The sequence below is a fragment of the Neophocaena asiaeorientalis genome, unplaced genomic scaffold (genome assembly GCF_003031525.2).
Source record: "Neophocaena asiaeorientalis asiaeorientalis breed wild unplaced genomic scaffold, Neophocaena_asiaeorientalis_V1.1 scaffold46, whole genome shotgun sequence".
Classification (NCBI taxonomy): Eukaryota; Metazoa; Chordata; class Mammalia; order Artiodactyla; family Phocoenidae; genus Neophocaena; species Neophocaena asiaeorientalis.
This window is the reverse complement of record NW_020175393.1, coordinates 2,724,573-2,736,182: the sequence shown is the minus strand read 5'-3', so window position 1 is coordinate 2,736,182 and position 11,610 is coordinate 2,724,573. Positions and strand designations below refer to the sequence as shown.

The following is an 11,610-nucleotide window of genomic DNA, read 5'->3' as shown; positions in this document are numbered from 1 at the left end:
TTTTTTTGCGGTACGCAGGCCCCTCACTGCTGTGGCCTCTCCCATTGCGGAGCACAGTCTCCGGACGCGCAGGCTCAGCGGCCATGGCTGATGGGCCCAGCCACTCCGCAGCATGTGGGATCTTCCCGGACCGGGGCACAACCCCGTGTCCCCTGCATCGGCAGGCGGACTCTCAACCACTGCGCCACCAGGGAAGCCTTCCCCCTACTTTTTGATACAGTATTATTGCCAAACTGTATGCCCTAGAAAGTCCTGGGAGAAAAGAAAGTGCTGGTTATCCAATAGTTCTTTAGGAGCCTTGCCCTTATCCTTGGGCACCAGAAAATTTAATCCAAGTCCTTGTTAAAGAGGTGGTATAGGGCATTTACATAGACCCAGCCCCAACTGAATACGCTCTATATTACTAGGTTTCTCCTTGTAAAAAGGGAGTAATAAAGCAAACCTCTACATAAAAACGTGTAGGGGTTTACTACATGCGCTTGTATCTGCTGGCAATGTATTATTACCTTAGAGCCTGTAATTCTAGAGACCCCTTAGTTGAGTCATGATAGTATTTTGTAGTTAAGGGATAGAAAGAAATAAGGACAGAATTTGTACCTAGCACAGAAATCATCCCTATCTCCAACGCTGACTTTACATTCTAAAAAGGGCTTCCTTGTATTTATACATTTTGTCAAACTGATGTCATCCTTCTGGTTGCATACGTTTATATTAAATAAAAGAACTTGTCTCACTGGATGGCCCATGGCAGTAAAAAAAACTTAACTCCGACTTCTGGGGACAAAGTAATGAGACTTAATTGACTAGTTTATGTTAGCTGGTTTTTAAGTTAAAGAACAATAGGGCATTGAATGAGCTACAAAAAACTATTGAAATTATATAATATTTTGAATAAACACTCAATAAATATATTCTCTGAATGGCAGGAAGTGTTAAGGAGCATTGTGAAGATGAAAGATTAAGGAAAACATGATTTTCTTCATATACCTAAGTGAGAAGGTTGACTATTTATTTGCCCCAGGATAACATTTCTTTTTTGAAAAGGTGAACTATTCTTTTCAAATTACCTCCTTTGATTTCCCCTGCCCCCATGACTCTTATTTCTCTTCTAGTTGAGTTTTCATGACATTTTCCATGTCTGTCCTGGTGCAGATTCTTCATATGAAATGAAGAGGGAAAATGCAAAAACAGAAATAAGGCCTTTTGAGTCACAAGCATCAAAGCTTGCTAATCTGACCCAGTCTAGAGAACAGTGATTAGGGGGATACTCCACACCTTGTATCAAAAGACAACACAGGTACAAGAGCCAAAAGTGAGACTGTTTAGCCTAATGGAGCCAGGAGAATGTGCATGTTTGGCTTCCCATGTGGCACGGCTGCCCAATAATTGGCCCATCTGCTAGAGAGCCTAGTAAAATTCCTTGCTCAGTACTTTTGAGTGAGTTTGAAAGGTCCTATTTTGGATTACTGATATACACAATGCAAATTTACTAATCCAAAGAAGTGATTAAAAAAATGACAAAGCAAAGTCTTCTTTAAGCACGCATTTGATGCACTTGCCAAAAGATCATATTTCAGTGATGGGAGTAAACCTTCAACCCTCTACCTCAGAAGCTGTCAAGGGAAAATACTTCTTATCTATGCGGTCTTCCTCCTCTTCATCGGGTGGTGGTTTTGCTGGAGGCGGAGGACGTTCCCTCTGTAGAAGAGAAAAAATAAGTATTTTACTACGTCTTTTTTCAAGAATTTAACTCTTTGGTTTACTCTTATCTCAGTCTTTGGAAATAAAAAAGAATAATGTAAAGAATTCCCCTGCAAGACTAAACTCAAGGTTTAGTAACTGAACAAGATGGAGAACCCTGCACACATACACAATTCAATTAGCATTGCTCTTTGATGTTTGTAGCAGAGACTATAAACACCTCTGTCATATCCTTGACCACAGTGAGAAATATCAGCACTGAAAACACACAACTACCTCATCAGAAAATGTCCTTCATGATACTGATACACAAACTCGAGTATAGGAAAACCAGTGGCTCAACTTCCAATCTACTCTAAAAAGAGGAACCACTAAATCAAAAGAATCAACTTGTCAGAGTTCTAACAAACCAAAATTATTAGGGAAGTAATGAGGAAAGCAATCAAGGACAAAAACATCAACTCCTGCTCAAACCTGAATGTTATTCAAACCTCAGAACTGTCTCTTATCCTTGGTCACCTCCTTCAATGATTACTATTATGTGTTATTAGCATATGAAAACCCTATTTCATCTCAGCCCATTTAAAAAAGGACTGTTTGTCAGTTATCTGCCCTTGCAGGGGTTGGCAAGCTTTTTCTTAAAGGGCTACACAGTAAATATTTTAGGGTTTGCAGTAAACTCTGCCACTGGGGCACAAAAGTAGCCACAGAAAATATGTGAATGACTGGGCATGGCTATGTTCCAAATACAACTTTATTCACAAAAACAGGCAGTCGTCTGTGGGCCTTGGTTCACCAACCCCCTACTCTAGAGCAAGAAACTCACTGAAGACGGGATTATCTAGATCATGGGTAGACAGTTTCAGGAATACACAGAATGATCTTTGGTGAAAGAAGGCTGAAGAGAGTTTTGCCACTGTCCCTGCTGTACTTTTAGTGTCTTTATATCCCACAGTCCTATTTTTGCCTGAGAGTCAATGTTCCTACAGGGAAGGGGGTAGGAACCTGAAACAGGAGTTGACCTGCCAGCTCCTTCCCTGGCTTGCAGGTTAGTCCACTGTGTTGCTAGAACGAGAGTATTTTTACACGTCGGTGTGGAGGTGAGTGTTGAATTATGTGACAGCCTCAGAGAAACCTGCAAGGAAAGACACTTCTCATGTTTTAGGAGCCGCTGGGTTAGTTAGCACTTGGCATCCATGATCTCTCTGTTAAACACGCTTTACTGCTTGGTATTATATCTTGATACGACTCCAAAACAAGTTCATATGGTCAAGCCGAACAAAGTTTTTTAGGTCAGATTTCCCACTAAGTCTACTTTCCCCACCCTTCTTTGCTCCAGAAGCGTAGGAACAAGCCTGGTCCAGGGCCACCTTGTAAGGAGGGGAACAGCAGATGAAGCAGGCTCATAATCTCACCAGTTATCCAACTGTGGGACACAAAGAGCTGAGGAAAACCAAAATGAAACGTAACAACAACAAAAATGACTCATCCTAGAAGCCTTCCCAAGGCTAAAGGAGCCTAGAAAGAACAATGTGAAAGGCTCTTGTGGAAGAGGTAATCACCAGGGACCCTGGAAGGAAAGAGAAGTATGGGTCTTTCACGGTCTTTTCTACCGTGAAAACTATGGCCCAGGGGCCTGGAACTATGAAGCTGATTTACAGATACCATCCGCTGTGTTTACCAGACGTAGAACAGTCCCTTGGCCACAGTTAATTACCAAGGACCAGGAAGGCAGCACAGCAACAACATAGTCAAGTAAAACTGGCAAAGCATGCACCCCAAGATGTATCAGTTTCTACTTAGCAGGACCATAGGAGGCTAGATTACTACAGTGGGATGAACAAAGAACCTGTGTAAATCATGGGATGAACAAAGAACCTGTGTAAATCAGTGGCTAAGCCTCACAGGAACTTGCTCCTTCAAAGCTTACTTCAGGAATCCCGTGTTCTTCTTGCAAAGCCTCCAGCTCCCTCTAATGGGCATCACCTGTAAGTGCCACTGAACGCAACACCTTCCTCCACAGGTTGGATTTCCCTAATTCATTTGTACCTAACAGTGAAAGAAGTGGAAACAAACAAACAAACAAACAAACACAAAAAAAACCCTAGCTCTGTCTGCAGAAGCACTGTGTGAGCGGTGCTCGGCACGTGCACTTGCTTTCACCACCGACAAGGAGTTTCATCACAGTCCTCGATAACACCCACTCTAGGGGGTCTACCACAAGACTGGTGGGCCTTTCCAAAATCCATACTGAAATGCTGGGACTATCCCAGGGCAGGGCAAGGAGCCGAACAAAAAAGAACACCAAAAACAGCAGGCCATTCCCAGGGCATTAATGAAAAGCCTGAGGATCACCAGGCAGCCAAAGGATCATCAAAATGGTCATAAGCCAGATTTGCACCAAAAGGGAAGGGCCAGCCTCTCCAACAGGAAGAAGTAATATACACCTGAAAATATGCCTCAAGGTGGGACTATCACTGGGATCCTGTTAGAGCAATGCCTGTTCATTAAAAGTGCAATGCTCAAAACCTCAACAGTGCAGGAAGGAAGGGCCATGGGACCACTGATTCAGGCTTAGGCTCACAGTAAAACCCTGGGAGAGAAAATGGGGGTAAGGAGTCTGGAGAACAATGTATAAGGCTAGAAGTAGAAGCAAGTGCTAGAGCGACTTCCCTGGTGGCACAGTGGCTAAGAATCCACCTGCCAGTGCAGGGGACACAGGTTTGAGCCCTGGTCTGGGAAGATCCCACATGCCACGGAGCAACTAAGCCCGTGTGCCACAACTACTGAGCCTGCGCTCTAGAGCCCACGAGCCACAACTACTGAAGCCCATGCGCCGCAACTACTGAGCCCACACACCAAAACTACTGAAGCCCATGTGCTCTAGGGCCCGCATGCCACAACTACTGAACCTGCGTGCTGCAACTATTGAAGCCCGCACGCCTAGAGCTCATGCTCCGCAACGAGAAGCCACTGCAATGAGAAGCTCGTGCACCGCAACGAAGAGTAGCCCCCGCTCGCCACAACTAGAGAAAGCCCACGCTCAGCAAAGAAGACCCAATACAGCCAAAAAAAATAAATAAAAATTAAAAAAAAAAAAAGAAGAAGAAGAAGAAGCAAGGGCTAGAGAAAGAAGCAGTCAGATGGGAAGGTTGACCTTTAGAGGGAAAAATTCAGGGTTGTCCCCATCCTACTATTTCAATGGCTGGAGGGGTTATAACTATGGGAAAAATAGGAATGTACATACTAATACATACACTGTCTTATTAATCCTTCTAGAGAAAGCCCACGCTCAGCAAAGAAGACCCAATACAGCCAAAAAAAATAAATAAAAATTAAAAAAAAAAAAAGAAGAAGAAGAAGAAGCAAGGGCTAGAGAAAGAAGCAGTCAGATGGGAAGGTTGACCTTTAGAGGGAAAAATTCAGGGTTGTCCCCATCCTACTATTTCAATGGCTGGAGGGGTTATAACTATGGGAAAAATAGGAATGTACATACTAATACATACACTGTCTGATTAAGCCTTGCTACAACCCTGCTGAACACAGAATCTGTCCAAATACAAATGGATAAGTTTTTGAGGGCAAATGGAAGGTGAACATGTACTCAGGGCTCACAGGAACTTATTTAGCAAGCTCTTTCATCGGCGGAACTGCACTCCCGAAAGAAACAAACAATATATAGCAAAGACCCCAAAGACAGAAGCAGCAGTGAGGCTAAATAGAAATAAAATGCTTCAATTTACTCTAAGGCCAAAAAAGTAATAGAAGGATGCAAACAGGTTATATTGAAACTGGAAAAATTAAAATTCTACCTCAACGCAAGCTGTAGAGTTTGACCACACTAAGCAAGAGGGAGATGGTGCAGAGCCCCCAGGAGAATAGGGTGAGTGGGACCCAGGCCCCTGAAACACAGCTGGCACTGGGGGTCGCACGTCCTCTTCTCCCGCTCCCCAGCAGAGCAGAGGTGGACAACAGAACCCCGGTGCAGAGGGTCAGCCACGTACAGGCCTCACTCCAGCAGCTTTCACTCCCGCCGTCTCGGCCTCCCTGCTCACGGAGTCCCGGTCAGACGAGCGCCCGCTGGCCGTGCTGTCCAATGAATGGCAGGAGACAGCATTGTACAGCGCCTCGTAGGGACCCTCCTCTTCCATGTTGGTGTCAAAATCGATGATCAGTTCAGTCACTGCTTTCTCCACATCACCTGAAGAGGGGTTAGAAGGCAAGAGAGTCGGTGAGAGGACAGCACAGTCTTGGACTTCCCACCACAGGAACAACCCAAAGCCCCTTCGGCCACCTGAACTTGACCAACGTTAACCTAGAGCAGGAAAATAAATCAGGCTTTCTCCACGGACAGGAATAAATATAGAGAGTTTCATCTGCGCTTCATACTCTGAGAAATAAACAGATTTTTCTCCAATTCAATATGGAACCTTTGACATCTATGAAGGACATCTCCCAAGATCGTTATAAATTCCCAAATACCTCAATGCCATGACAGCATAAACCTAAACCATAAGATGTAGCAAGGTACAACTGGAAAACTTCAGTAATCCCTTTAAATTCTTAACAAGAACCTCCATGTGCCCAAGCAAAATAGAGGGTGGTGAAGCCTTTCTGAGATGAAGGCGCTGTGCAGCTACAACTCACTCACTAGACAACTACGAACCTCAGAGCGCCTGGGATCCAAATTTGTGACTCTGCAAAGTAACCAGGGATCTGGTTATAGACCAGGGATCTCTGGGTCACTTGCAAAGAGTCAAAACTGTAATTGTAAAATCCCTGAAAGCTAAGAGCTTAGTGAACTACTAATCCCATTACCAGCAAATTATGAGGTCAAGAAAAAAAGTGTGACCAGGGGAGGGGAACAAGGACTCTACAGTAAAGACAGGCTGAGAACCCCTGAACCCTTGCATTTCTCTGAAAAATCCCTTTCCTTTTTCAGTATCTGGCTTTGCTCTGTTTCTCGAGCCTTCTTCATTGTGATCTGTATCTGGGGGAGGTGTCGGCCAGTGTTTTGTCTTTCTCATTCATCAGACCTAGGACCCAAAAGGCTGCTCAATCAATCTGAAAAGGTGGATCCTGGCTAATGATGGAGAGGCTGGACTGCCCAAGCTAGCACCCAGACCACATTTGTTGGACAAATGATAGACTACTAAAATCTGCCATATACACATCTACCAACCAGATGACACTCATTAAATATTTACTGTGAGCCAGCTATACTCAAGGCACTAAAGTGTGTGTTAGAAGAAAAAGGTTTCACTGAGATTTGAGTTCATCTTGAGATCATCCTGTCTACCACACATCCCAGGATAGCTCTCATAGAGCCAACTCTAAAAGCAGAGAATAAAATAAAGTAGGAAAGAAAAAGTCCACCATCATGGCCTAAGCTTTGCCCAAGAAAACTTCATATAGTAGTTGGAAAAAAATGAATTTGAATATGAACTTACTAAGTACTCCCAATCCCCCGAAATAATTATTTAAATTAAGATTTTCCATTCTGCCAAAGAACGTTCAACCCTTTTCAAGCTGAGAGCCCCTTTGCTGGCAGAAGAGAGCCGACTCACCCTGAGACTTCTGGGATATGGAGTCCATGTTGGAGATGAGAGGTGGCTGGGTTGTGGGGGTTTTATCTACCTCTTTTGCACTTCTTTTTCCAGTCATGTGATCTACATGGAAAGACCAAAAAAAGCTGCACCAAATAGCAGTGGCTTGGTTCAGCCAGCATGTCCCCTGGTCCCTGAGGCAGGGAGATGGACCCATACCTTCGATCAGTGCTGCTATCTGCTGGCTCTTCTGAGATGGCAGCTCCCGGACAGTGTCTAAGGCAGTCAGTCCACGGTTATCTTTTATGTTGACGTCAATTCCTAGAAAGGCACACCAGGTGGACCAGGGGAGTGAGAATTTTCAAGCCAGCCTCAAAGAGGGTCAAATTCCAGGATACCTAATGCTCCTGGCAGCACAACCAACGTTTTCATCCAAAGATATTTTATCCAGCTATACAAGAACTTCGTACATTTGCAATCAACCAGTGGAGACATACACATATTAGGTTCAAAGGCAGCCAGTAAAAGTCCCCCTCCAGGGATCCTGGGGGAAATGATCCCAACCCTGGCATGCTGTGTAGACAAGAGCGCTGCCAACCTCTCACCTGCAGCCAGCAGGATTTGCACCACATCGGTCTTGCCAAACAAAGCAGCCTCATGCAAAGCACTGCCCTTCTCCGTCTGGAAAGCAAATGAGAGCGCAGAGCAGGATATCATCAGAACAGTGACCCAGGTTTGGCATGGCTTCACACGACAAACGGGACGTAGACAAGAAGGGACAGGAAAATAAAATAAACCACACAAAGTCCTCTGTCATTATCTTTCCCACTTTTCTTGTCTGGATTCCAAAACCACAATTGTGGCCCATACTTGGGTGTCTGATGTGCCACCAGGAGGCCACACATGAATAACGGCACTGTCACCCTTGGAACCACCTATTGGTGACACTCCTAAAAACCCCACCTTCCTGGGTGGAAAGAATGATGAGAAGAAAAGTACAAGGGGGGGAAAACACCTTAACTTCAAATGTGGTCTGGTGGATGCAAAGCCAAAGAAATGGCCATTCATCTGAATGGAGAAAGCTACCAACAAAGGGAAATGTTAAGTCTCCTGTCGGCAACATCAAGTTGATGGGACTTTGGAGGCGCTAATGGTGGCAGTGGGAACACAGGTATAGGAAGATAATGAAAGTTTTCTAATTTCAAGAGAGAGTCCATAAGCATGTCTTTTCAGGGTATAATGACCATGTATTACCCCTGAAAAGAAACAAAAAATAACAGACTCACTGGAGGAGTTTCTTTGTCTCTAAAGTTTCTCATTACAATGAGTCAGCAAATGGAAGCATCTGACATGTGATGTGAACCGTGCTAAATAGGAACACAGCCCAGCAGCATGGCGCTTGTGCCTTTTCCAAAATGACTAGGTCCCTTGGGCCTGGGAGGTACGTCCGCCCCACTACCTGGTAATTGCTATCCATGCCGGCATCCAGGAGGACCTGGACCACGGCTTTGTGGCCATTCCTTGCTGCCAAGTGCAGAGGGGTGTGCTTCTTAGTGTTGCAGCTCAGGAGGTTGGGGTGTGCGTTGAGGAGCATCTTCACCACCTCCAGCCTCCCGTAGAGTGCAGCCAGGTCCAGAGGCGTCTCAAACTTGTTGTTGCGCATGGTGGGGTCAGTCAGCTCCTCTAAGAGGACCTTCACCACCTCCGTGTGGCCATACTGTGCTGCGCAGTGCAGGGCCGTCTCATTGTCATTGTTCTAAAGAGTCAACAGGCGGATGATGTCAGAAAGGTGACCAGCAGACTGGCAGACGACTGGGGTAATCACACGTAAAACCATTGAAATTTAAATGAGAAAAATAGCAGCAACACTTGGGGACTAATAGAACTATGTCAGAATCCCGCAAACAAGCCCGACTGCTCCAGTCAGCCTCATCTGCCCCAGTTACTGCCAGAGGGGAGCAGTCGGCACCTCAGCCTTTGTAGTCTCCTCTGTGCCAATGTAGACGTGTCTCCAGACGGCAAGGAGAGCCACCTTGGGAACACAGCAGGTCGCGGGGAGAAGCCCTGGCACAGATGGATGCCCGTAACATCACTGCCATTGACTCAATTTAAACTTCAACTGGTTTTACAATTTCTGTTGAGCCAACCCCGTGGTCCTGATTCTGGATCTGCTGACCATCCATTGCCTCGCACACAAGCTTTTTGGAAAGAGTTTGTCATCTGCGTAGCTCCATGCATGCAAATCAATTGGCCAACATTGAAAGTTACAGAGCAGAGCACCCAAGATCACTCTCAACATATCAGCCAACAGCCACTGCCAGGGGACTGAGGCACCTGAGCTCAGTCACAGAGTAACGCGGTACCCAGATGCCACCCTGAGCCTGCTCCAGGAGCCTGCCCCAGCCAATGCATGCAGGACCTACAACTGTGCCAAGAAGGTTTCTTAGGTAAGAAAGATACAATCAGACACCAGAATGTTTTGTGTGAGAGGTGCAAAATATTCAAGATTGTAACATTGCCATTAATTCAAATTCACAACCCCACAGGTCCTCTGATGTCAATTTTGTTTCAAACTAAAGGGAGAACCTGAGATAAAGCAGGAGAAGTTTGTGCTTTATCAACCATCAGAAGCAAAATGTTAATCATTCCAATTATGCTCTTTCTTTTACTACTACTGACAATGTATAACTAGAGCAGGCATAGAGGAATTTCCATGACCTCTCCATTTTTAGAAGCCTTAATGAAAATAATAATTCTCCCACAAGATTTTGAGATTCCTGAATTTATCCAGGAGGCTTCTGCCACTTTGGGGAAACAAAGCTTCTGAGGGCATGTGTCCTTCAGGTCAATATTATGCACCTTTCAGTGGTCAAAAGGTAAAGATTAAATGTTTCCACAATTGCGTCAATTCTATTAATGATATTAAAAGTAACAGACTAGAAGTTACCCAAACATGCATGCAATTCCATCTGCTTTTGATCTGGCATTTAACTGCATCATTTTTTCCAGCTACACCAAGTGTATCAGAAAGATCCAGGGCTACTAGGCGCAAGGCCCCAAAAGGCCAGAATGATAGCTAAGAAATTTTTTTTTAATGAAACAAGGACAGAAGGGGTGGTAGCAGGAGCCACATGCAAAGATAAATGCACACAGATAAACAGAGGAAGCAGCACTGAGCTCCAACACAGCTCCAGGAGAGCAGCTGCTGAGAAGGCGCAGACAGACTTCTCTGGCCACAGAACACAGCCAGTTAGCAATGGCCTCCTGTGATACAGCTGGGTCCAAGGGGCGAATTCCATGTCAACCTGAAAGTCTGGAGGGCAGGAGAAACGCTGGGCTGGAAGTAAATCCTTGGGGCTCCCTGTGCCAAACAAACCTTTCAGGCCACCCATATGCCCACTTCCTATTAAGCTATGGCATGAAAAACTTAGAGCTGTCACCTCGTTTTCTCATGAGAAGAAAAGAGAGCTACAGCAATGAAAACTCACAGGAGCTTCCTGTAGAGGGATCCTGGGGCAGAGTTGAAACTCAAAGAAGTTTAAGAGGATTCTCAGCGTTTTATATCTCAAGATTAGCATGACAGCAAGGGCCAAGAAAGTCAGCTTATTCTCATTAAAACTCCAATCCAAAAAAACTCGTTTACTCTGAAGTAGACACTGCTATCTCTTTTATATCCAAGTTGTCTCCCAACAAGCAGAATAATCTGTAAAAAGTATGTCATTAGGGCCTGAAGAACTGTAAACCTCTAGGGATAAAAAGCCTTCTCTGGGTTTTTGCCAGAACTAAAGCAGCTACCACAGAGCTGCCTCGCTAAAGGCATGGTCTTGATCACTACCAGGCAAACTGCCTGCCTATGTTAAAAATGGCCTAACCACAACTCTGCAGTTTATATCCACAGTGTAGGAAGCATCTTATTTATGTTTCAGTCTTGCCAGACATGCTCTGGTAACTACAATACTCTTGAGTTTACGTCTGTGGTGACCACATCTCTCGACTACTGAACACAGGCCATCACAATGAGCTCTTACTACCGCTTCCCCTTGGAGCCTAACAATTTTCAGGGCAAGAAGTCACTAAGTTTTGGATTTATGGACCCACAAGAAAAAGAGGGATTCCAGGGAGGGTACAAACTCTCAACCACCTGGAATCCCTCTCTTTCACACCTTTCAAATCACACCATGGGTGCTTACAACACCCCAAGAGTTCACAGAATCATACTACTACGAATCTGGACTAAGGAAGGGGACTGAGATGAAATACCCCAATTTTCCCCCAAGGCTTCGCACAAAATCCCCATTCCTACTCATCTTGAGACCCACTTTCATTTTTTCCTTGCTAGGTCATTACTTCTAAAAAAAAAAAA

At 44.9% G+C, this 11,610-nt stretch overlaps 1 protein-coding gene across 8 annotated transcripts in view; it reads right to left on the bottom strand.

Annotated features, from left to right (window-relative positions):
- Positions 1-11,610, bottom strand: part of ANKS1A (ankyrin repeat and sterile alpha motif domain containing 1A) — a 186,088-nt gene that overhangs the window by 93,183 nt on the left and 81,295 nt on the right. For all 8 annotated transcript variants that reach the window (XM_024766225.1, XM_024766226.1, XM_024766227.1 and 5 more), the window contains 6 exons: positions 8,707-9,003; positions 7,853-7,928; positions 7,467-7,568; positions 7,269-7,370; positions 5,706-5,902; positions 1,606-1,698 (listed from right to left, as the gene is read on the bottom strand). In XM_024766225.1, coding sequence (XP_024621993.1) covers positions 1,606-1,698; positions 5,706-5,902; positions 7,269-7,370; positions 7,467-7,568; positions 7,853-7,928; positions 8,707-9,003 — 867 coding nt within the window. The remainder of the gene's footprint in view (positions 1-1,605; positions 1,699-5,705; positions 5,903-7,268; positions 7,371-7,466; positions 7,569-7,852; positions 7,929-8,706; positions 9,004-11,610) is intronic.